The 23,896-nt window shown below is 49.4% G+C and overlaps 1 protein-coding gene across 1 annotated transcript in view; it reads right to left on the bottom strand.

The window, feature by feature from the left end:
• Positions 1-388: 388 nt before the first annotated feature.
• Positions 389-23,896, bottom strand: part of LOC144113335 (uncharacterized) — a 45,196-nt gene continuing 21,688 nt past the window's right edge. Inside the window, exons 6-13 of the mRNA XM_077646352.1 lie at positions 18,157-18,276; positions 17,039-17,225; positions 14,974-15,168; positions 14,532-14,743; positions 13,973-14,157; positions 12,566-12,622; positions 11,165-11,253; positions 389-1,589 (exon numbers count right to left, since the gene is read on the bottom strand). Of these exons, the coding sequence (XP_077502478.1) occupies positions 437-1,589; positions 11,165-11,253; positions 12,566-12,622; positions 13,973-14,157; positions 14,532-14,743; positions 14,974-15,168; positions 17,039-17,225; positions 18,157-18,276 (2,198 nt within the window). The 3' untranslated portion in view covers positions 389-436. The remainder of the gene's footprint in view (positions 1,590-11,164; positions 11,254-12,565; positions 12,623-13,972; positions 14,158-14,531; positions 14,744-14,973; positions 15,169-17,038; positions 17,226-18,156; positions 18,277-23,896) is intronic.

Here is a 23,896-nt window from a genome sequence, read left to right as displayed (position 1 = left end):
CGCTCGTCAGCGTGTTTAATCGTTCTCGATCCTTCGTTCGTTCGTGCTATTTTCTCAGAATAAGGGGCTTTATTCTCAGTAGCCGCCGATAGCACTCTCGTAAATGTGTCGATATTGGCTGCAAAAGAAACGCACCAGTAGATGTGCGCGATGAGCTTTACGTCTTTAAGTGTTTGTGACGACAGCGCAAAGAAAACACAGCATAAAGAGCTGCGAGGCCCGTTTAAAGCGACTACATCTGGTCATCCGATTGGAATGCTCTAGCTGTAGTAGCGCCGTGCGCTGCCAATCTTGCGACATCCATTCTGGCCGACCTTCTGTGCCTTTATTAATCATAGGGCACCCTTTCTGGCAGCCTTCTGGGTTACCGGCTTCTGCGCTTCGGTGACTTCGGCGGCGACTCCGGGAGCACCGTGGCTGCTGGGAGAGCTGGGTCTTAGGGAGTGCCGGGGGTGCCGGGAGGGCCGAGACCGTCGTGAGGGCCAGGGGCGCCGAAAGAGACGAGGTCGGCAGGAAGGCCAGGGGTGCTGCGAAAGCCGCGGCCCCTGGGAGAGTCCGGGCCGCCTGGAGGGCCGGGCGTGAAGCGTGGGCCGAGTCCACTAGGAGGGACAGGAGTGCCTGGAGGGCCGGGCGTGCCGGGAGGGCCGGGTTCACCAGGATTTCCGAGGCCGCCGAAAGAGTTTGGGCCACCTGGATAATCCGGGCCTCCTGAAGGGCCGAGCGTAGCGAGGGGACCCAGACCTCTAGGAGGGCCAAGAGCGCCCGGATGGCCTGGCGTGTCCCGAGGGCTGGGGGGCACTGGGAAGACCGGGGGCGCCAGGAGGACCGGTGGCGCCGGGAGGGCCGCGGCCACTGGAAGGGCCGAAGGCGCCGTGAGGGGCGGGGATGCCGGGAGGGCACAGTCCTCCGGGAGAGTCAGGGCCGACTTGAGGGCCGGGCGTGAAGAGTGGGCTGAGGTTGCCAGGAGGACCGGGAGTGCCGGGACGGGTGGGGGCACCGGGAGCGCCTGGCGTGCCGGGAGGGCCTGGGGCACCGGGATGGCCTTTGGCACCGGGAGCGCCAGTGCCGCTGGTAAGGCTGAGGCCGTCGTGAGGCCTGGGGGCGCCGGGAAGGCCAGGGGCTCTGCGAGGGCTGAGGCCGGGAGAGTCCGGGCCAACTGGAGAATCCGGGCTTCCTGGAGGGCCGAGAGTAGTGAGGGGACCGAGGCATGTAGGAGGGCCAGGAGCGCCCGGATGGCCTGGCGTGTCTGGAGGGCTCTGGAGGGCACCCGGAGGACCGGGGGCGCCAGGAGGTCCGCTGGCGCCGGTAGGGCCGCAGCTGCTGGAAGGGCCGGTGCCACTTTGAAGGGCGAGGCCGTCGTGACGGCCGGGGGCGCCGGGAGAGTCAGGGCCCGATGGAGGGCCGGGCGTGCTGGGTGGGCCGGAGGTGCCGGGATTGCCAAGGACGCCGGGTGGGCTGGGGGCGCCGGGAGAGCCGAAGCCGCTTGGAGAGTTTGAACTGCTTGGGGAAGGGCCGGGGGAGCGGGGTGCCTGCAGTGCAGGGGTTTCCGTTGGCGCCAGGAGGGCGGAGCCGCAGGGTCGGATGAGGGCCTGGGAAGGGCCGAAGGCGCCTGTTGGGCCGGGGGGTTTTGGAAGGCTTGATGCATTGGAGCCAGAGTGGAGGCCCCAATCTCTTGTAATCGTGGTGGGAAATAGATGGAACACCTGTTAACAGCAGTTCTACATGTAATTAGAACGTTTTCCTTCATGGTGTTGGTGACAAGGCAGGGACCCGGCAAAAGAGGGCTCGGCAGCACGTCCTTCGATGTGAGAAACGGCGATCTTAAACGTCCTTCACTCCGCGCGCCACCAGCGTCAATGTCTTTTTGCCTCAGCGCCACCTGGTATTCCTCCCCTCTTAAAAACCACACACACGAGCACACACATGCACACTCAAGCACACAATGAAGGCTCGAAGTATCTGGGGGGTCATCGTGCAAAATACGGCTTCATGCGTAGAGCATGGACGATCTCTGGACGGGACTTGCTGCCGAGCCCTCTGTTGCTGGGTCCCTGTCTTGTCACCAACACCGTGACAAATCTGGTGGAGGTGAGATCGATCTCACGTTCCGTACCCGAACGGTTAGCCGGCGCTTCGGTCGTATACCCATCAAGACGCCCGTCCACCGTGCTCGCCGCCGGATACGAGGCTTACCACTCGAGCCCGAACCATCCGCTATGTCCTTGGAGCACTTGGCGTCTCCTCAATGCCTGGTGCGACGGCCCCAATGCCTGGCGCTACCACCCCAATGGCTCCGGCGCCCACACCCTACTTCACGCTCCAGATCCCCCGCATCCCGAAGTCCTTCAACGGCGACCTCTTTGAGGACATGGAAGTCTGGTTGCAGTCCTACGAGCGAGTTGCCGTGTTGAACCAGTGGAATGACGCCGCCCACCTCAGAAACGCCTTCTTCAGTCTAGACGACGGTGCTCGGACCTGGTTTGAAGACCGTGAAGACAAGTTATCCTCTTGTAGAGAGTTTTGGCATCGTCTCCTAGAAACATACGGCAGCTCGGATCGTCGCGTACGGGCAGAACGCGCCCTGCAATCTCGCGTTCAGCTTCCAAATAAAGACGTTGCAGCGTATGTAGAGGACATGACACGCCTCTTCAGGCTCGCGGACATTGCAATGTCCGAGGACAAAAAGGTACTCCCTTTCATGCGTGGCCTCAAGGAGCAACTTTTTGCTGGCCTTGTCTGCAGCCCTCCGAAGACTGTCGCCGAGTTTCTCACTGAGTCTTCCACGAGCAAAAGGGTTCTTCAGCACAGAGCCTCCGCGTAAGACCGACCCGTGTCCGCCGCCTCCGTTTGTAGCGAGTTACCATTCCATGGCACCGACGTCTCCCTGCTATGCGATCTCATACTTTCGATTCTGCGCAACGAACTCCGCGAGCTGTACGGGGACCCTCCAACAATTTCAAGCTCCATAGCGATTTTTGTCCGCGATGAGGTGCGGCAAGCGCTCCGGCCGTCCTTTCCTGCCGAGGAGACTCGTCCATTCCCTCTTCCTGTCTCGCCTGACTGTCGTCTCACATACGCCGAAGCCCTGGGGTGCCCTGCGCCGGCTTTGGCGTCCTTCGTTCCGGCTCCTGCTGAAGTGCCGAGGCCGCCTGCACCCGTTTAGCACCCGTGGAAGCTCCCCGACGATCCGCGCACAAATCCGTCGTGTGGCGCATATCCGACCGACGCCCCTTATGCGTTCACTGCGGCGAACCAGGTCACCTACATGTATCGGCACTGCCCCTACCGCTGTCTAGCCCTCGCTGGGTTTCCCGCCGATTCTCCTCGACCCCGCTATGGCAAGCGACCCCGGGCTGTCGCGGATTTCCTTAAGACCAACGTTGGCTTCAGTCTCGTCGCCAGCAGGCTCGATCGCCATCCCCAGGGGTCGTCCTTCACCATATACCGCGAGATTTTCCCGGGCGGGGCAAGGCCGGTCACCCAGTCCGCGGCGGGAAAACTCCAGCCAGCGACCTTAGGGGGTGGGCTCGCTGGACATCGTTGTGCGGGGGACCCCTATCGACGCGGACAAGACATGCCGACGCCTCGACGGTTCTGAAGTCCGCGGTCACCGTTCACTCCGACACAGCGACGCTTCCTCGACACAACGACGCGTCGACGGTTTCGAGGTCCGCAGTACCTTCTCGCTTCGACACATCGAAGCTGAGACATGAAAGCGCCTCGACGATTACGACGTCCGCGTCTCCTATCCCTTCAACGCACTGACGGCATTACAAATCACACACCCCGCCGACGAATTCCTGGTGCCAAATCCTGCAGACAACAACGCCTGTGCCCGATCATCCACTCCGGAGCCTCCAACTCGCGAGCGGCTTTCTTTAGACATACGTGTGATACTGGATCTTCGCCCCGTTCGAGCGTTATTATATACTGGTGGTGATCATTCGGTACTAAGCAGCCTGCTCGCCACCATTCTCGAAATAGTTCTCACGCCATGGGCTGGCGCACGTTCGCACTGCGGGCGGTCATCTGATTGCACCTCTCGGCATGTGCACCGTCCGAATTCAAATCCGGGGGTCCACATATGTCATCTGCTTTCTTGTTCTGAATAACTCTTCGCGCGACCTCATCTCAGGTGTCGAATTTCTGCCTGAATATGGGGCGATTATTGACCTACGCGTTAACAATGTCACGTTTTCGACTGAGAATGCTGTCGCCTTCAGTGATACACCGCGACCAATCCAGACGCTTCGAGTTTATACGGACACCGTCACACTGCCTCCTCGAATCAGCGCCTTCATTACGGTTGAGAGCGAATCATTTCAGGACGATGACGTCATCGCCGAAACCAACCTTTCATTACTTCTGACGCAAGGCGTGTGCGTGGCCCACAGTCTGATCCATCTTAATAGTGGACAGTCACAGGTACTTGCTACCAATATTACGCGCGAGCTTCGCCATCTTTTTCGCGGACTTGCCGTAGCATTTGACGAACGCATCTCCGATTTCTCCGAGTGCTTCTCCTCAGAACCAGTGCAGCCTCCTCTCCCCCTCGAGAGCCTCGATGTCAACTCCGCGTTCTTAACCAGCCAACGCGAACAGCTGTGTGCACTATTGTTCGAATTCAGAGAGTGTTTCGCCTCCACGTCAAAAGTGCGTCAAACGACCATAGCCAAGCAGCACATTGTGATGTACGATGACGTACATCCAATCCGTCAACGTCTTTTTGCCTCAGCACCACCTGGATATACATAGACAGTCTGAGATGTGAGAAGCCGTTATGGAATGCCATCTCTGCGTGAATCCTGTAAACTCTAGTTGCATTTTTGTTCCGTGAGCTCAGCTCAGTGTAAATACATATAACAATGCATTTAATCCTCGGTAATATGGAAACTCACTCTACAGACAATGGACAGGCTGAAATGAACATCAACCCGTCCTGGCCAATGTTTTTTTTTGCAGTGTGAAAGTGCAAGTACCTGGTTTTGTGCCTTGTGGTTTCATGTTCGGGAGTGCCGCAATATTCCCGGTCGACGCGCATTACTACTTGCAGTACTGCATGAATTACTTTGAAGTAACTCTCTCTGTAGCTAGTACTAGGTTAAAAGCCGCATGCAGCAGTTTTCAGCCGACTCGGTACTGATACGTTCTAGCTGTTCGTGTATTGCGAATACTTATAGGTCGCGTGACATCACTATGAGACACTAACACGTGTCTCACAAACCATGTTATTTTTAATATAATAGCGCCCAGAACAATGCTCTTAAAAGTACTAGATTTTGTTCATTTTTTACTAGATTCCAGATCATATGTAGATGGAGACGCTACTCATGAACTGTTTTTTAATGCAGGAATGTATTTAAAGGCTAAATATTCAACTCTGTCCACGTAGTTTTTGTCCTATCCGTGCACTGGTCTGTCCACATCACGAGAAAACTCAAGCAGATAAATGGAAGTTTTAGTGCGATTCGAGTCAACGACTTTTAAATGCCAGTGTGGTCAGTGCTGGCTTAGGACGTTTTTGCCGACGAGAGCCGACAGCACTGCTGCTACTGCCATCTGACTGCTGCTGCTGCTGCTAATGTTGAACGAAAGGGAGGAAAGTGCAGCGGCCTGACTACAAGGGTCTTCTAGGCGGCTATCCCTGCCGCGTGCAGATAGAGCAGCCACGACCACCGAAGCGAGTGCTGCAGCAACAGGTGCCCCTCACATATCTTGTTATCTAAGAAGCTTATGGCAAAGCTTTTTGCAAAGACCACAGTACAGTTCAGGTATCCTAAGAAGTTGGCGCGCGACACAATCGAAGCTTACCTATCTATACATTATCAATATCAAGAAGTTGCTTTTACGAATGCAGCATGATTTGCGCGCCTTGGTTTTTCTCGACCTATGCATATTCCTGCGAAAATTTCTGCTTATACCATTACCTCCCAAACCGTTTTCCAAAAAAATTATAAAAGATACCGGTTTTAGAATCTGGTTCCTGATTGTCTTGATTTTACAAGGAAGCTAAAGGACAACAATAACCACGGACAGAACTTTATGCGCACAAAATACAAAAATAACGGAATAAAATATAACAAAGGTCGCTTTCACTCCAATATAATTGTCGCACTTTGGTTTTCACGGCACACCTCTTTTCAGAGTTCATGTTAGTGCCTAGAGTTCACCCGAAACGATGTCACCTGTTAAGTAGTTCAAAGTAATCATCATGACCATCAGCTTGACTATGCTCACTGCAGGGCACATGCCTATTTCATGCCTCGCTAATGAACCTTGTCCTCTGCCAGCTGCGTCTACCGTCTGCACACGAATTTCTTAACCTTATCCACCCACCCAACTTACTTGCGCCCCCTGGAACGCTTGCCTTCTCTTGGAATCCACATCGCTACCCTTAAGGACTAGCGGTTTCCTTGCCTTCGCATTAAGTGTCCTGCCCAAACTCATTTCTTCCTTTGGATTTCGACTAGGATGTAACTATGCCGCGTTTGTTCCCTCACCCATTCTGCCTGCTTCAGGTCTCTTAATATTACACCTCTCGTCTTTCTTTCCTTATCTCGCTGCCTTGTCCTCAACTTAAGCTACACCATTTTTGCTAGCCAGCCTTCACATTTTTGCCCCATAGGTGAGTACCGGTGAGAGACCGCTTTTATATACTCGTGAGGGATGTTGATAAACCGCCATCAATGGGTAGCGAGTACTTCATGCGTCCCAAGGCTAAAGGGACCTTTTTGTGCTATTCGCGAGGACTTCACATTTACAATGAGACATGCACGTTGGAAGCTTTTGCAGTATGCTCGTGCCTTGGAAAAGCCCTGTAGACTACGGCGGGACAAACTGGCAGTAGATGGGAAATGTTCGCTTTATCACCAGAAACACACCCAAGTTATCGAGACTCATAAACGATAGCTAGAAACAAGATACAGAACTAGCCGGAGAGTTTCTACTAGGGGCCGGCAAGACTGTTCTGCATCTGTACTGCAGGCCTTGACCGTTCGTTGTAAACTGCCAATGCATGAAAAATAAAGTAGATGACTTTGCAGCTCTAGTATCTGCCGTTAGGCACATATTGTCATTGGCGCAGAATCTTGGCTTCATGATTCTATTCTGGACCCTGAAGTTTTCCTAACTGGTTTCGAAATATATCGTCGTGACAGGAATACCCAGGGAGGGGTGTGTTCCTGCATGCTTGTGAATCCTTGCCTGCGATCTGCTGCTTTTTCCTCGTCTCTGGAGTGCGGCGAATCAGTTTGGTGCAATGTGCAGTTAGATAATGGTCGCCACTTAGCTGTTGGCTCGTTCTACCGTTCTCCTGCATCTACCAATCCGGATGTTTTTAAATACCTATCAAATTTTTTATCTTCGCTTAACCAAGTTTTTGTTTTAGGTGGTGATTTTAATAAGCCCACTATCCAGTGGGACAGCAATGAATGCAATATGACAGACTCGAGTGCCTTATCAGTAGGTTTTTCTGAATTTATTTTAGCTAATGACCTGTACCGGTAAGTTAGTTGCAGAGCCAGCAAGGCAATGAAGTAACGGTGCTTCTATCCTCGACTTAATGTTTACTAACATACCGTCCATCACTCCAGTCTCTCCAGTCTCTGAGGCACTAACGAGTGATACTACTGACCAGGTTATTACGCACAGTGGTGTAGCAAAATTACTTCAATATATTAAAGCTGGTTCTGCAGGTGGGCCCAACGGTCTTCCTGCGTATGTCCTGCAAGTCGGCTCTGGTGTAATTGCTCACTATTTAGTGATTTTGTTCAACAAATCGCTTAAATCCAGCTCTCTTCCTGACGAGTGTAAAATGGCTGATGTAGTTCCTATTCGCAAACGTGGCTCAAATAATAGTGTCGCTAATTACAGGCCTATCTTCCTTACTTGTATTTGTTTCAAATTAATGGAGCACATCATTTACAGTTCGGTGATGAAACACCTGGAAAGGTATAAATTCCTGACCGACTCCCAACATGGTTTCAGGTGTGGCTGCTCAAACATGACCCAGGAAACCGAATTAAGTCATGACATATTCTCTGCTTCCGACAGCCGCGAGTAGGTAGATTGAGTATTTTTAGACTTTAAAAGGCCTTCGACACCGTTTCCCGGAAGGAAAGGAAACGCTAGTGAAGAGGACGTCCATTAACGAGTTCGTGGTAGGAGGGAAAGTGGAGGAATTCAGGATATCGCATAAAAAGGAAGACGATCTTGATGTTCATAGAATGAACTGTAATCTGACTTCCATGATTGCAGAGTGCGCAGTAGAAGTAGGCGTTAGAACAGTTCGACAGGATACCGGAAAGCTTTCTCAGGTGACGAAAGACCTGATTAAGAAACGCCAAAGCATGAGGGCGTCTAACCCTACCGACAGAAAAGAAATGACAGAGCTATCGAAGCTAATAAATGAGCGCAATGTATTTGAGATAAGGAAGTTCAATATGAAGAGATTCGAGCATGCTCTAAAGAACTGAGGTAGCCCAACAGCGGTAAAGAGGAAACTAGCCATAGGTAAAAACCAGATGTATACGTTAAGACACAAAGAGGGCAATACCATTAACAATATGAATAAGATAGTTAACGTAGCCGAAGAGTTCTACACAAATCTGTACAATAGCCAATGTAATCAGAGCGTTAATGAGAGAGACAGTAGCGCAAACCATTGCATCATCCCGCCAGTAAAAAAAAAAAGAGGAAGTAAATACAGACTTAGGAGAAATAAAAAAGCAGCTGGGGAGGATCAGGTTACATCAGATCTGTTGAAGGATGGGGAGGAGATCGTGCTAGAAAAACTAGCCACCCTGTATACGCCATTGCCTATTGACCTCGACAGTACCAGAAGCTTGGAAGAATGTAAATATCTTAATTCATAAGAAGGGAGACGCCGAGGACTTCAAAAATTACAGACCGATCAGCTTACTATCCGTTGCCTACAAGATATATACTAAGGTAATCGCTAATAGAGTCAGGGTAACCTTAGACATTACTCAACCAAATAATCAGGCTGGCTTTCGTAAAAGATATTCTACAATAGATCATTCACACTATCAATCAGGTGATAGTGAAATGCGCGGAATATAACCAACCTCTATATATAGCCTTCATTGATTACGAGAAAGCATTCGACTCAGTGGAAACCTCAGCAGTCATAAAGGCATTGCGTAATCAGGGAGTAGAAGAGCCTTATGTCAAAATATTGTAAGATATATATAGCAACTGCACAGCTACTATAGTCTTCCATAAAGTCAGCATTAAAATTCCAATATGGAAGGGCGTCAGGCATGGAGACACGATCTCGCCAATACTATTCACCGCCTCTTTGCAGAAGGTATTCTGAGGGCTAAATTGGGAACAGTTGGGGAATAGGAGTAAATGGAGAACACCTAAATAATCTGTGATTCGCTGATGACATTGCCTTGCTGAGTCACTCAGGTGAACTGCAAATTATGATCAATGAGTTAGACAAGCAGAGCAGAACGCCGGGTCTAAAAATTAACATACAGAAAACCAAGGTAATGTTCAACAGTCAAGCAAGGGAACAGCAGTTCACAATTGGCAGCAAGGGCCTGGAAGTGGTAAAACAATATGTCTACGTTGGACAGGTAGTGGCCGCTTATCCAGATTATTATATGGAAATAACTAGAAGGATAAGAATGGGGTGGAGCGCATATGACAGGTTCACTCAGATCATGAATGGCAGTTTACCAATTTGCCTCAAGAGAAAAGTGTACAACACCGGTATCTTACCGGTACTCACCTACGGGGCAGAAACGAGGAGGCTAACGAAAAGGGCTCAGCTTAAGTTAACGACAACGCAGCGAGCCATGGAGAGAAAAAATGATAGGTGTAACGTTAAGAGACCGGAAGCGGAAAGAGTGGGTGAGGGAACAAACGCGGCTTAATGATATCCAAGTAGAAATCAAGAGGAATAAATGGGCTTGGGCAAGGAATGTAACGCGAAGGGAAGATAACCGCTGGCCTTTAAGGGTAACGGAGTGAATTCCAAGAAAAAGTAAGCGTAGCAGAGGGCGGCAGAAGATTAGATGGGCGGATGAGATTAAGAAGTTTGTCGGCAAAGGGTGGATGTAGCTGGCAAAGGAAAGGGTTAATTGGAGTGACATGGGAGAGGCCTTTGCCCTGCAGTGGGCGTAGTAAGGCTGATGATGATGATGATGATGATGCTGATGATGATGGTGATAATGATGATGACAGCTTCCCATGTCCTGTTACTCCATAAGCTATTGTTTCTTGGCATACAAAGCAAATTGTTTCAATGGGTTAAAGATTACCTGCAAGGGCGCAAGCAACGCGTTTAAATAAATGGGCGCTTTTCAAACACTGCAGTGGTCACTTCTGGTGTCCCGCAGGGGATCTGTGTTGGGGCCTTTACTGTTCTAATCTGTGTCAATGACATAGTCGAAAGTGTGACTTTTCATGGACGACTTTGTTTTGTATTGTTCTCCTAATGCACCATGTGACTCAGATAATCTTCAGCAAAACTTGGACCGCATTCAACTCTTGGTTGATAAATGGAGGATGTGTTTGAATACTGCACAATGTTAATGTATTTCTTTTACGTTCAGAGGCACTCCAATTTTGCCTGACTACCTTTAAAACAACGAACCTTTAAATAAACAACCGTTTGTAATCATCTTGGTGTTTATTTTTCTGCTGACCTGACTTGGGAAAAACAATCCGAATATATTATCAAAGGCAGCAGGAATGTTGAGCTTCATAAAGAGGAATTTCTGAGATGCACCTCAGAGGGTTAAGGAAATTTTGTATTTCACAAACATCAGATCTATTATGGAGTACGACTGCGCAGTCTGGGATCCTCAAATCGGGACCCATTGTGCTATGCTGAAGCGTGTACAGAATTGTGCAGCGCGATTTGTCACAAGCAAATATTCTTTTTTTGTCCGTAGTAGCTGCATCAAGTACGGGTTGAACTGGGTCTCATTGTAAAAGCGGTTGGAGTCGGTGCCTGTCCTTTCGTCTCTGTGTTCGTCTTTTTAGCGCCAGTGGAACTTTTCCTTTATTCATCCTACGCAAGCGATCCTCCTCTGACGCCGTCGCCTTCTTTCCCCGAGGGCCGAGGGCGAGAAGGCGGCACGAAAAGGCATGAAAACTTCAGCGGCACAAAAAGGCAGAAAGAGAGTGGTACCGGTACTGCGCTGCACCGAAGAACCCAGAGGCGTTGTGGTCGCTGTCACCTTTAGGCGCCGGAATGCAGGTCTCACGATGAAGCCGCGCCTGCATGTAAGTGGGAAAGCGAAATTTGGTGTTTGCCTCAAGGTGTTCCTGTTTAGAGTTAGCGGGCGTGACAGGAGCACAGCCACGGTGCGGTGGGCAGAAGAGGGCGCACTCTGCGCAAACGTACGTCTCAGCTATGCCCTCGGGGCTCGCTTTCAACTGTATTTTTATGAGGAGGAGAGTTTTTATCAAAACCGAATTACTGAGCCTTTTTGGTGCTGCTGTCCGGTGACACAAGAAGCACTTTTTACTTTTGAGTTGCTGTGGTATGATCGGGCGAATTTATGGCGCACCGGTTTGAACCATTTATTTAATTGACTGTTGTCCTTAGAAAGTGGGTTCCTGCGTTGTTTCCCATTCGCAAATATGTTGGTCGGGGAAGCACTCTGCCTCCGCGTAAATTCGCTGCTTGCGATGTTACAGCTAATGAAATAACTGAATTATGAATTGAGAATAGTGGGGTTTCACGTCTTGAAGCAACACATGTACTCTAAGGGCCAACGTACAGTTGAGGACTCTGTGTCGATTTCGACCACCGGGGGTTCTTCAACGTGCACTGCATCGCTCAGCACACGGGCGCAAAAAGCGACGTTGCGAATGCGCAATCTAAACAGCAAATACTTCTTGCCTGAGCCAGGCATATTCCCAAGCAGCACAGGTCATCGGCGCAATATTGCAACAGGATGGTCTCATCCTGGTCCTTTGTAAGGCCGGCCTTTGAAAATACGGTTCCAATGTTTGGCCAATTACTTGTGCGCCTCGGGTAGGTGCTTCAGACACAATAAATCCTCGGTTTCTATCTCCGACGTTGTGTGGCTGGAGCATGCACTGGTCAATAGGAAGAAAAAAAATGTTAAGAGAATCAAGGAAGCGCCGTCCGCGTTTCTTGTTCGCATAAAACCTGTTCCTGGCGTTAAAATCTGGGAGATAATATGTCTTAAGAGCAAACAGATGTTCCTAATAACGTACTGGCGTTAGTGTGTGTAAACCGTCGTGGTTCTGAACCTATATCAGCTTCTACATTGCGTCGGTGCTAACCTCTCTCTGGAAAGGTATGCCTTTTGGAGCAGCTGCCTCGGTGGCTGAGTGGTTGCGGTGCTGGGCTGAACACCCGAAACACGCGGATTCGATCCCGACCGTGCCGGTCGCGTTTCGATGGAGGCGAAATGATAGACACCTGTGTACTGTGGGATGACAGTGTACGTTAAAGAAATCTAGGTGGTCAAAATTGACTGTATTCCTCCACGGCGGCGTACATCATAGAATACATTGGTTTTGCACGTTAAACCCCATAAAGAAAACTAAATCAAACCTTTTGGATGACGGTCACCGCTCGGTCCCGGTTATGCGGTGTCGTCTTTGTAGTTGGCTGCAAAACCACGGGAAAATTAAATTGAGGAAATAAAATCAGGAGGGCTCTTAAGCTTCGCCTTAAGAGTAGATGCGATAGCTCCTTCTCCCCATTTATCCTCTTATTTTTTTTTCTTTCTCATTTCTCATCGCTTGCCTATACAATATCACATTACAGATCACGGTCATCGATTACACTCGCAATTATGAATCATATAACTGCCTACCAATCACCAATAAAAATAACCGAATACTAATCACTATCAAGGTTACCCTCCATCCTAGGCTACTACATACTCAAACACACCATTTGTTTCAGCAGACTGAAGCACGATAATAACGCCTATTCATTACGCGCAAATTTTGGTGCCTACTTAGCTCACCCCCCCCCCCTCCCCTCTTTAGTTTGGCCGTGGCGGAAGAGTACTTGCCCGTGCAGGTTCGAACAACAATGGTCAAAGCTTCGTATAGTGTAGATTCTTGGTCCAGTTTTTGAAGCGATATAACAAGAAAAATTTGCGCAAACCAAGACGGGAGGCAGAAACACGCACACATACTTGGGCGCGCGTGTGTGTGTGTGCGTGTTTCTGCCTCTCGTCTTGGCTTGCGCAAAGTTTCCTCGATTATGGTCAATGCGGTTTTCTGGCGCAGATGGTTCGTTGATGAAAGAATCAGGACGTCTCATCGCCTGTGCACGCCTGAGCCAGTCCATTGACGCGAGGCGACCGCACCTTGCAGGCAGAAAAGTACTAACAAGGTTGCATACCTTTTTAAAACTAACTAACAGAGCTCCAATTACGCGTTCGATTTGCGAGCGCTGTTACACCAGTGTAATGTGGGGGATGTGCAAACATTACCAGTGCTCTGTCGGCTGTGTGTGCTTACTCTCCACGCACACAGGGTAGGTTATGTTCCTTTTAATTCATTACGTTATGCTGATTATTCGGCTATCTAGATTCAAAGTAACTGCGGGGGCTAGACAGCCTGCGACACGCCACATCAATTTCATCATCGCACATCAGGCCAGTTTTCTCGTCCGTGTTTTTTTTTGCAGTTAAATTCAGCTTAGTTGGGACGCCCCGCAAATGTTTACGTCATGAGTTTAGTTGATTTGAAATCTACCGTTATGAGCCGTGGCTACCTCATTTCTCTGTAAGCGGTTTCTCCGATTAACCGCTGATGGGAACTGCACGAAGCACTGTCTTCTGGGACATGCCGCCTGGAACAAAAACGTCCCACTTGGCTAGTAAAGATATGAAAGCACGAGTGAGTACTGATCATCAAGAATGCTTGTTTCGATGGGTCGTTGCTGTAGAGGCCGCGGGGAACAAGTGGTGCCGCCGCCGAAACGCGCAGTAGCCAGACTCACCCAAATCCAACGACACAGTGGCCTGTCAAAACAATCGCCGGGCATCACGGCGGTGGCTGCGCCTACCAAGTCACTCGGCAGCGGTTCACACGGGATGACACTGCGACGGAGGGGGTTGAACAGGACCACGTCGTCGCACGGGCTGCTGTTGTCGTCCTGGCCCCCAACCAGGTACACCTCGTAGCCTGCGCGTTGTGGCCAACGTTTCTGTTCACGTTTGCAGCCCTTGATATAAAGAGGTCGCGACGAAGAATAAGAACAACAATAAGAACACACCGGCTGCGCTGACGCCGAGTATCTGTGTCAGGGATGCCTTGGTGTCGCTCTCGATGACCGCAACGATGTTGCGCTTCGTTTGCTGTACGACGCGAAAACTCGCCATAACAGGTAGCGAAATATCAGCACTAGGAAATCGAGGAGAGAGTGTAACAAATCGATTTACACCTGTCGCGCTATCAACCACTGCGACTAGCCATCGTGAACCCGCCTTAAGACAGGGTTATCTGCAGAACTCTGGTGGCGGATTGAGCTTGTCGGCGGCTGCCACTGGCTCACTCACCTATCTTTGCCAAGCAAACCGAGTGCCTGGGCGATGGCATGTCACATCGTCGCTCCAATGTCGACGAGGCCAGACGGAGCACGTCGATCCGCGAAGTGCACTTGACCTCGGGCTTCAGCTCCACGACGCCCCCTACTAGCCAGAGGTCAGGCTGCACGGGCACGGCCGAGCAAAAGGCCCTCTTTTCCGTCATCGCTGGTAGCTCAGTCCAGCTGCAAAACACGGCGTGTCTGCCTTTACTGAGAGCAGAGGAAGCCCGTCTGCCACCGATACTCTACTGCGGTTAACATAGCGCAAAAAATATTAATGAGAGAGCTGTGTGCGCTGAATTTGGGCATTTCAGATTTGTGCGAAAGGTTATCCGTTCCCTTCCCCTGTAAAAATAACTATAAAGGGGAACATTCGCCCTCAGAACAGTCCAACGCGTATAGCGGGCACTCACGTGTCTTTGCTCAGGTCGAATGCATACACTGAGTTCTGGAGGGTGTCCCCGTCGAGGCCATGTGTGATGCCTCCCACGATGTAGACTCGCCTGTCGATGGTGGCTGCAGCCATTCCCATTAGAGCCATCGGCATTGGGTGGATGAAGGACCATTGCTTCGCCTTGAGGTCATACATTTCCGCGCTGTTGAGCGTCCTGCAGAAAAACCGTCGCGCCGATCTGATCACGCCCTAAAATAAGCACCCGACTGCTCCTCCTCCACAAGAGCTCTATTCCTCACAAGCAGTACCACTGCAAAGCAGAACTCTTCAATAAAAACAACATTCTTTCCACTCATAATATCTACACACACATGTATAATATGTCATACATGCAGTATATGTCCATTCCATTCGTATGTACTCATTCTACATGGCAGAACTTTATAAACATGACTCAGAAGATTTTCTCCGTGCACGCGCAGACTTAACGGCTGTAACAAAACATTACCATGCACGCAACAAGAAATTCTGAAAAATTTTGTTTTCACGCTTAAAATTAGTGAACAAATGCTCTCTCATGCCCTCCCTGACCTCCTCAAACACCTTCATGATCCAGGAGTTATTATCAGCACTACTAAGAACAATATGCTAAAAGCTTTCCTTGTAGCAAAAGCCTGAATACGTATTTTATTGTATCTGGTGTTTCCTATAATCGCTTTTAACTCTGTAAAGATGTGTGCTTTCGCTGTCATTGTATATGTCTAGTAAATAGGGAGCTTTAAGCTCGTCAAGTGGAAACTTCCAGTTTTTCTTCGAGCCATCCTCTTCATCTTGTTTCTGGTGTGGAAAAAATAAAGGCATTGATTGATTGATCGATTACTTGATTGATTGATTGACTCATTTATTGATTCACTGACTCTTCAGTTCAGGTCAAAACATTAATGTTCTTACCGAGAATCCCCTCTACACTACTATTCTGGCTTCGATTATGCGTTGCCAACACTGCAAAGCTCGTAATGTCCTGCAATGACCACGTGACCTTAATGATTAGTTTATCTTGTCTCCTTTTATATCTCATAGTAGTGAGACATGAGTCATATTCGTCAACCCCGTTATGATTTATGACTTTCGCCCAAGGCCGCTTATATGATGACACTTACCGAGCATTAAAATTAGGACTTGCACGTCAGTGTTTCTTTTGAGCGAAGTTTGTTTTAATTTCGAACGAAAATTATCCAGTAAGCTTAATTCTTTCGTCATTGCAGGCAGTAAGTGACATAGAAATGTGGAAAAGCTTTCCGGAAGCATCGCTATATCTCTGGTGTTGCTTCTGATGCAATTAAAAAAAAACATGCTGTCGGCTGATGCTTCCAGCATTTATCTCGATGTAGAGTGTCGTAAGTTCTCACAACATAAAAAAAAAACTAAAATATGCCCGGTTCCCAACAACAAATGGGGAAAACAAAATTCTGATACCTTTTTCTCTCTCGTCACTGCTGAATGCTATAGTGACATATTTAGAAACACTTTATTCTGAAATCAGTGAAATTTCTTGCGCCGTGAAAAAAGCACATGCAAGACGCAAGCGAATCACTTCAGCTCTAAATTCCTCAAAACTGGCAGGAAGGGCTGCAGTTTCTTGGAGGGTGCCATTTAGTCTGCTCTGTTCGTGGTGTGTTCGAAGTAGCGACGGCGAATGATGCGCCTAAGTCCTCGCTGACCCGCATGGAGCAATTTTTTGCGCGCGACAACGCGCCGCCGGCGAACCCCACGCGGCCGTGCCGCCACACCTGCACCCCCACGTGTGTAAGAAGCGGGCGCTACATAAACACCCGTGACATGCAAGCTCGGCGGCTCGACCGCGTTTGTTTCGCACGCGGCGCGTATCTCCGTGTAAAAAACGCTTCATGCTGGCCATGCTTAAGACGAGCCCCTGCTGGTTCAAAAGGTGCATGCCAGCTGGTAAAACTGATTCATGGCTTTTCTTTTTCGGTGTTGTCACAGGCTGCTCCAGCGGGCGAATAGAGGCTGTTGCATTCTCTGAATTCGAGCAAAGCTCTGGAGTGCAGGCTAGGTGATCTCACCGGCCGGTGCGATCTATTCCGCCGAAAACGATCATGCGGTCGTAGCAGCCAACGGCGGCGTGGAAGGCCCGTCCACGGTGCATTGTTGGCAGCTCCATCCACCTCTTCCTTGTGTTGCAGAATAAAAATGCTTTCCCGGATGGCTGCATGCTGCCACTGCTTGTCAGGCACTGGGGGTCCAGGCCGCCTGCGCAGAGGGCACGGTTGCACTCAAGCATGCGCATTGCCTATGACGAGTCACAGGATCGGAAGTGTAGGCCGAGCAATTGTAAGCAGCCGCCGCACTGGCTGCGATGCGCACCAAGCAGTTGCGTGTATGGTGACCGAGGAAACGAAACGAAAAGAAGAAAGACCCTGGAAGCTTGTTTCGCCTCTAGCCCCACGGTGAGTCGTGTGCATCCGTTCAGATCCACCGACAGTGTGGGATATGTGTGTGCGGTAAATAATATTAATATAAAAGAAATCAATTGAACTGAGGTTAGAGTTTAAGCCCGGCTGTACATAAGACTATCCATGGGACGACAGCCACAGATGCTTGGTTTTATGGCGCATAAAGGTTCTATGGCGTTCAATTTTATAGCGCATAAGTAGCTAAGACTACCAAGCGACAAGCAGGGGCTCAGAAATGCGTCTTTGTTACGGTTCCTGATTTGCAATTTACTTCATAGATTTCCTTGTTGTATGAAATACAAGTGCATCAAGATCTCCAGCTATTTTTTCTTCTAAAGGAATGCTAGGCTTAAACGGAACGTGTTGGACGTGAAAACTATTTCTAAATGTATTTTCCTTAGTTTCTCATATTTTGCTTATCTTTTTTCGTGAGTATGAAACATTTCTGTAAGTGCTGGCTAGAAGCTCTTCGAACAAGACACGGGTGCTCGAAAGTATCAGGTAAAGCTATAAGCTACAAGAAAAGTAACTTCGCATTTAATCATCGGATAAAGTTTGACTTGAAAAGAGCTATATCAGAGGGGAGCACTTGTGCGCATCACTCATGCTTGGGGACCGAAAGCTGATCGAAAGCATTTCCTTTTAGTCCGTTTGTATGTTTGTGTGACACTGCGCGTAGTGCCGACGTTAACGTTGCTTTTGTAGCAGGCGTTTTGCACTGTACTCACCTGCCACAACGACGTCGTTTTTGCCCACAACGACTGCAGTGTGATAGCACATGGGCTGAGGCATGAAGCCGTAGGTGCTCCAGCTATTGCTGCCCGGGTCATAGGACAGCACGGCGTCTCCTGCACGCAACGCGTGAGCGCTGGAATGAGCTTCCTTTGTTCCTCTCACATTTCTAACAGCACTTAACACTGAAATCTTCTACCTGAAGGCCTCCTTGCCGCAATGCGAACCAAGTGTACAACGCGTTCTGCGAGTGTCGGAGGCATGCGCGAGGATCCCGCTAAGCAGTTATTTAACAGCGTGTTTCTCTACGGCCTAGAGTCATACGTCACATGGAACTGATTTCGAGGGTGCAAAAAGAAGACGATCTTCGATGCGAATGACTGACCCACTTAAAAAATGTAAGCAGGAAACGGAGATAGAAACGGAAATGATAAAACCCGGAGTGATCTCTCCAAGGGCACTTCCTTCGGAGATAATAAGTCGATGTTACGTACAATTAATGCCCATAACTGTCTGAGTGCCGGTAATGAAACTCTCTTGCCTCGGTTAATCCCGTATAGTCGCTCGCTAATTAAGGTTTCCATTGCAAGATTTATCTCAAGTGCGTGTAAAGCGTTTTCTATGTTGCTTGCAACACTGGTTTTTCACTGCGTCAGGATAAAACTGCGAACCAACGTAAGTGTCACAAAATCATGAATGCGAAGCAAATGGAGTTTCTTTTTATAGCTCACGTGCGGATAACAACGCACGCTATGGACCACTATATGCCTGCAAGTTGCAAATGAGGGGCAGCTTACCTTTAGGGCAATCATTAGGCCGGGGTGGTGTGATGCCTCCGAAAGACATAATTTTCCGGGTCAAAACTTTGCGGGTAAGTACATCAGTGGTTATGTAGTCCCTGTAAAACGCGTTGCCAAACAAGGATATCTGGATTTCGTTCCCAGGCACATAAAAAGAGAAGAAAAAGGAGACAAATGTAAATTCCTCACCACCAGCTCCTCTTTCGATCATCGTTTTCTGTTTCGACACCCACACAAAGGCATTTTGTTCTCGAAGTTAGTCAGTGAAAACGCTGCTGCGCTAAGTCGCTACGATATATGCTGGGAGAGCTTGATGTTTGACAAGCACATCACCTTTGCTTTGCGTCGCATTTGGATGTCGCGTGTTACACCACATGCATGAACGGGTAGCGATTACAACAGTTTATTGCAGTCATCAAAAACTGAAGGGCTATAGCAACTGAAATAATGCTTCCTTTTCTATTCGGCGAGTTTGAGACACCTCTCGGTGCTAGGATACCACAAAGGGACACGTCGTACATCGCAGCTGGATGATTGAAAAGTTCTGGAAATGACGGCCGAGCGTCAGAGTAACAGGTATCAGAAAGCGCACAAGACAAAGCAAAACGCCATCTGGGGAGAGTGGGGGGTCAAGATATCGACCAGGGCGGTTATGAGGGACGTTTCAGTGTTTGCAAAGAAGCAGAACCGTTTTAGTTCTTTATTGCCTAGTTCGCTATTCTGCATCTTGTTCTCGTATAATTCCCCCCCCCCCAAAAAAAAAACAGTCAAAAGTTCGATGGTGTATTGGCTAAAGACGGCGCACATATAGGTGGCCTTTCGATAAATTATACTCACCGCTTGTCGCCTGTTTTCGGCTTGACTTGCGTCAAAATCTTCGTCAGAAAGCTGCAGTAGTGCGGCTCACTTTCCTTGCTTGCCGCCACACAGTTTTGCGAACTGTGGCATGCGCGAAACTCTCTGGCACGACGATTCATCGTCTTCATCAAGTAGGATCCAGGAGGGCAGCATTTGTCACGGTCTACTTCTGTATGGCGTCTTCTTTCCTCGGCCATACGATGGTCCACTGTTTCGATAGTGCCAGCTTCGGGAGCTCTGCACTCGTAGCGGCCCACTTCTATACGCTTTCCTCTGTTTTGGCTTAAACGAGGACCTATACCTTCCGCAAAGACGGATGCAGGGGCTTTAGACTGCTCACGATATAGCTCTCTACGCCACCACCCACTCTCGCTTACAAAACGTTCCATGGTCTCCACGAAGTCAGGACCAGGATCTCTTGCACTCGTGACGGCCCCACATCTGCACACCATTCCTTGTTCTCGCAGATGCGCCGCTCCGTCCTTTCAATAAGGTCGAACGCCAGGGTTCTGCTCTGGGCGCGGCCAGCTTCTGTAATCACCCCCCTTTTCTGGCTGATATGGCGGTCAATAGTTTCCTTGCTACACTCGTCCTGATCCACTTGCGCAAGCAGGGCCCTGTTCACACGGGTACCATGGTTCATCCTTTCCACAATGTAACCTCCCGGAGCTTCACACTCGCCACGAACCACTTCTGTACGCTGCGCATTCTTCTCGCTGCTAGGATGGTACATCGTTTTCTCGAAGCCGGCTTCGGGAGGTCCGCATCCCCTGTCTTCGCCGTCGTGAGAGGGCACGTAGAAATCTCGGGGCTCATCTCTCGCCTTCATCTCTCGCCTTTTCTTGTTTGGGGAAAGCTGCTAGTGGCTTAGATGCTTCAAAATTCGGCAAGGTCGCGTAGTTTCCTGCACGAAAATCATAGCTGCCACTAGACCTAAGTGGTGAAATACGCTTCATTTGTCAGGTACGTTAATCTTCAACATCTTCCAATGAGGTTTCATGAAGCAAGCATTAGCGTTGACTAGATGACGCTAAACATGCATTATCTTTAAATGCAGCAAATGTTACTATACAGTAGCTAGTTCCGTGTCAAAGCCGAGGGAGCGGATATAAGCCATGCTGTGATAGATGGCTACGTATTTCGACTGGCTTCAAGTAAAGGCTGTGACGGAATTCCTGTCTGGTCGGGATGATACATGACGAAAGTAGAAGGCGCCGACCAAAAGAAAGGATGGCATTACGTTTCGGCTCCCCCACGGAGACTTGTTCGCGATCTCCCGACGGGGGAGAACAAGGCTCTAGGGGGGAGCCGAAGCGTCATCCCATCCTTTTTTTTTTTGGTCGGCGCCTTCTACTTTCGTCATTTCGAATTTCTAGGGTTCTCATCTTTGGCACACCGTCCACATCCGTCGTGCAGCAAAATCTCGGTATACAAAGAATTTCGTCTTCGCCGAAACGCAGCTTTGTGATCCGGAACGAACACGCGAACCTAGAGCCTAATAAGCAGAACGGCAGTTTAAAAAAAAATCCATCGCGACGGGTATAGGAGAATGCAATAAACAGGTAAAAACTGTAAATATTAATCGCTCGAATGCGAATAAAATCTGACAAACTGGCTAGTCGAAGCGAAGGCCTGATGATTTTGCGACTTAAATTAGTTCGGATGCATCACTGAACATAAGTGAAAACCGTTTTCTGCTCCTCCGCATGCCCGGGTTAATTCCAGCAGGATTGCTCCAAATACGCATCGGCAAAATAACCAATGCCTTGAAACCGTCAGCTGACTCACGCAGACCTGATCATTATCATTAGCACAGGTCTCTCGCAGGGACTGATATCTCTACGTGCCTGTTTGAAGTGCGCCCACGTATCAGATGACGAACACCAGTCCCCGTGCGTGGTGCCCGTCCCTTAGCACCTATCGGATCTCACAATATGGCGCACAGCATCCAGCTTTACTTTGGTACGGCATATGCATTGTGCGGTTCAACATCCCGAAGCCGCACATGTGCGGGCTAGGAAAAGGAGTGCATCGAATAACTCCGACCACTGTGGTTCCTGAGCGGGCAGCGACGTAGCTAAGCTCTCGGGCGCTCTGGCCTCCATCGACATGCGGCCGCCGCGGCCGGGCTAAGCCTAGCTAAGCCTTGTAGCTTACCTGGTCCAGATACTGGCAGGCGAAGGTCTTGTAACGCGCCTCTTTTACCCGCCGCCTTCTCACCAAGAAACGCGTCAAGGATGGCGCGCTCCCAGCGGCAGGTTTCTGCCGGTGCCTTGCCACAGCAAGATGAGCTGGAACGTCTTCGAAACGGAGGCGGGATTCCTGGCTGCTCGCGGATGCGCGCGACCTGCGGAATCGCGTGACCGTCCTCCTCTTCAGTGTCGATGTATGCTGCCGCGTGCAGGGATATTTTTCCCTGCTATTGAACTGCCAATGTTTTCGATCGCTCTATAGTGTATAATTAGTCGAACGTAAACATTAATATCACACGAAAAAAGAGCTGTGAATGATGCGAAGCGTAAAAGTGAATATTTTGATCCTATGATGATAATTATTATTTTGGTTTTTCAATGAGATTCTAGGCGCACCCAGTGAATGCCTGGGATTCAATTCTGATGCACATGGCGAGCATATGCGCACTGGCATTTAATGTTTGGTTCCGCGCAGGATGCGTGATCTGTAAAAAGCTAGAATCCACCAAAAAGAAAAGGAATGGAAGATCTTTTCGCCGCTGACTGGGTTTCGTCGTGCAGGACTTCTGGAATTCATATCGAGAAAACACGCAGCATGAGAGACAGGGATGGAGTGAGTCGCCACGACAGCACACCAACTTCTCTAGGTGTTTCAGTTTGCGTTGAAATTCATGCTTGGGCTTCAGTACGAGACAAATCATGAAGGGCTATGAGGCGCTTCATCCCATAGGTCGTGCCTTGTCTCGTCCTCGCACCTTTTAATCAAAGGGTTCGCTTAAGCTCGGTGCTTCGGGAACTTGTGTGGACTGAGGATTGAATACTATGCACGAGAGATGAAGGCGTCGATTACCAACAGAATTAATGTGCTTGATCGGCGGTGATGCCAGGCCTTGCACACGCTTCGTAAGACGCCAACGGCTAAGAATGCGCGGAGTGTGCACCAGGGCATCATTGTTGGCTGTTAGCTAGAGTGAAGTCAACCAGAGGCCACTCGACAGTCAGAGCAAGCCCACTGAAATGCGGGGTCATTTCTGTGGGGTGAAGCTGAACGCGAGAGGGAGCACGACTGCGCTCTGAGCTTTGGCTGCCAAGTGGTAAGGACAGTGTGGCAAACATAAGTGAAAACTGTTGTCTGCAGTTCATGTGAAGCTAGGAATGAAGACTAGGGGCATAATACAAGTAATGAATGAATGCATTCTCTCACATTGTGTATATCGTCAACTGTTACTTCGTCTTGATTTTGGTTACTCCTTGCGTGGCTCTAGTGTGCGCATATATAAAAATCTGTTTTGCTAATAAAAGCGCTTCGGGTGGGTCGGTATGCTCCTGCCTGCTCCTTCAGCCAATTGGCTCACTTGCACGCGAAGGACTTGCAAAGGAGGAAAGCGCAGCAATATAGAGGCGCGGTCAAAGGTATCATGAAGATTGCTGTATTTACTATCGTCTATTTCTAGTCGTTTGTTGAGTCATAAATTCTTATGAACAATCTTTTTTCCAGAAAGAGTGCTTATCAAAGCTGCCTGACGCCACTTCAGGCAAAGGTTGAGCTCGGTACCGAGGCGGTGCTCTTCCAATGAACTAAATTCAGTCCACTTAAAACGAACCTGACGGTAACACCAATTGCGTTCGTTGTATAAGTGGACTTGCCCTAGTACGGCAAAAACAGAACTAAACAAATGTGGTGTTTATTTCTTTATGAAGTCCAGCTGAACCACGTTTGTTTCCCGGAGACAGACTCAATCAAGCCGCTTTCTAAGCTCTCCGGCATGGTACGAGAGTGATTGAAGCGTTCGCGGCAACTTTTTACGGTAGGTCGGCACGCTCGTCTTCGTTGCACTACAACGTTGCAAGTATGTAGAGATGAAGCGAGTGCTTCTCATGTGGGC

The sequence above is a fragment of the Amblyomma americanum genome, chromosome 1 (assembly GCF_052857255.1).
Source record: "Amblyomma americanum isolate KBUSLIRL-KWMA chromosome 1, ASM5285725v1, whole genome shotgun sequence".
NCBI lineage: Eukaryota > Metazoa > Arthropoda > Arachnida > Ixodida > Ixodidae > Amblyomma > Amblyomma americanum.
Note: the sequence above shows the minus strand (reverse complement) of the source record. Positions and strands in the feature narration are given on the sequence as shown.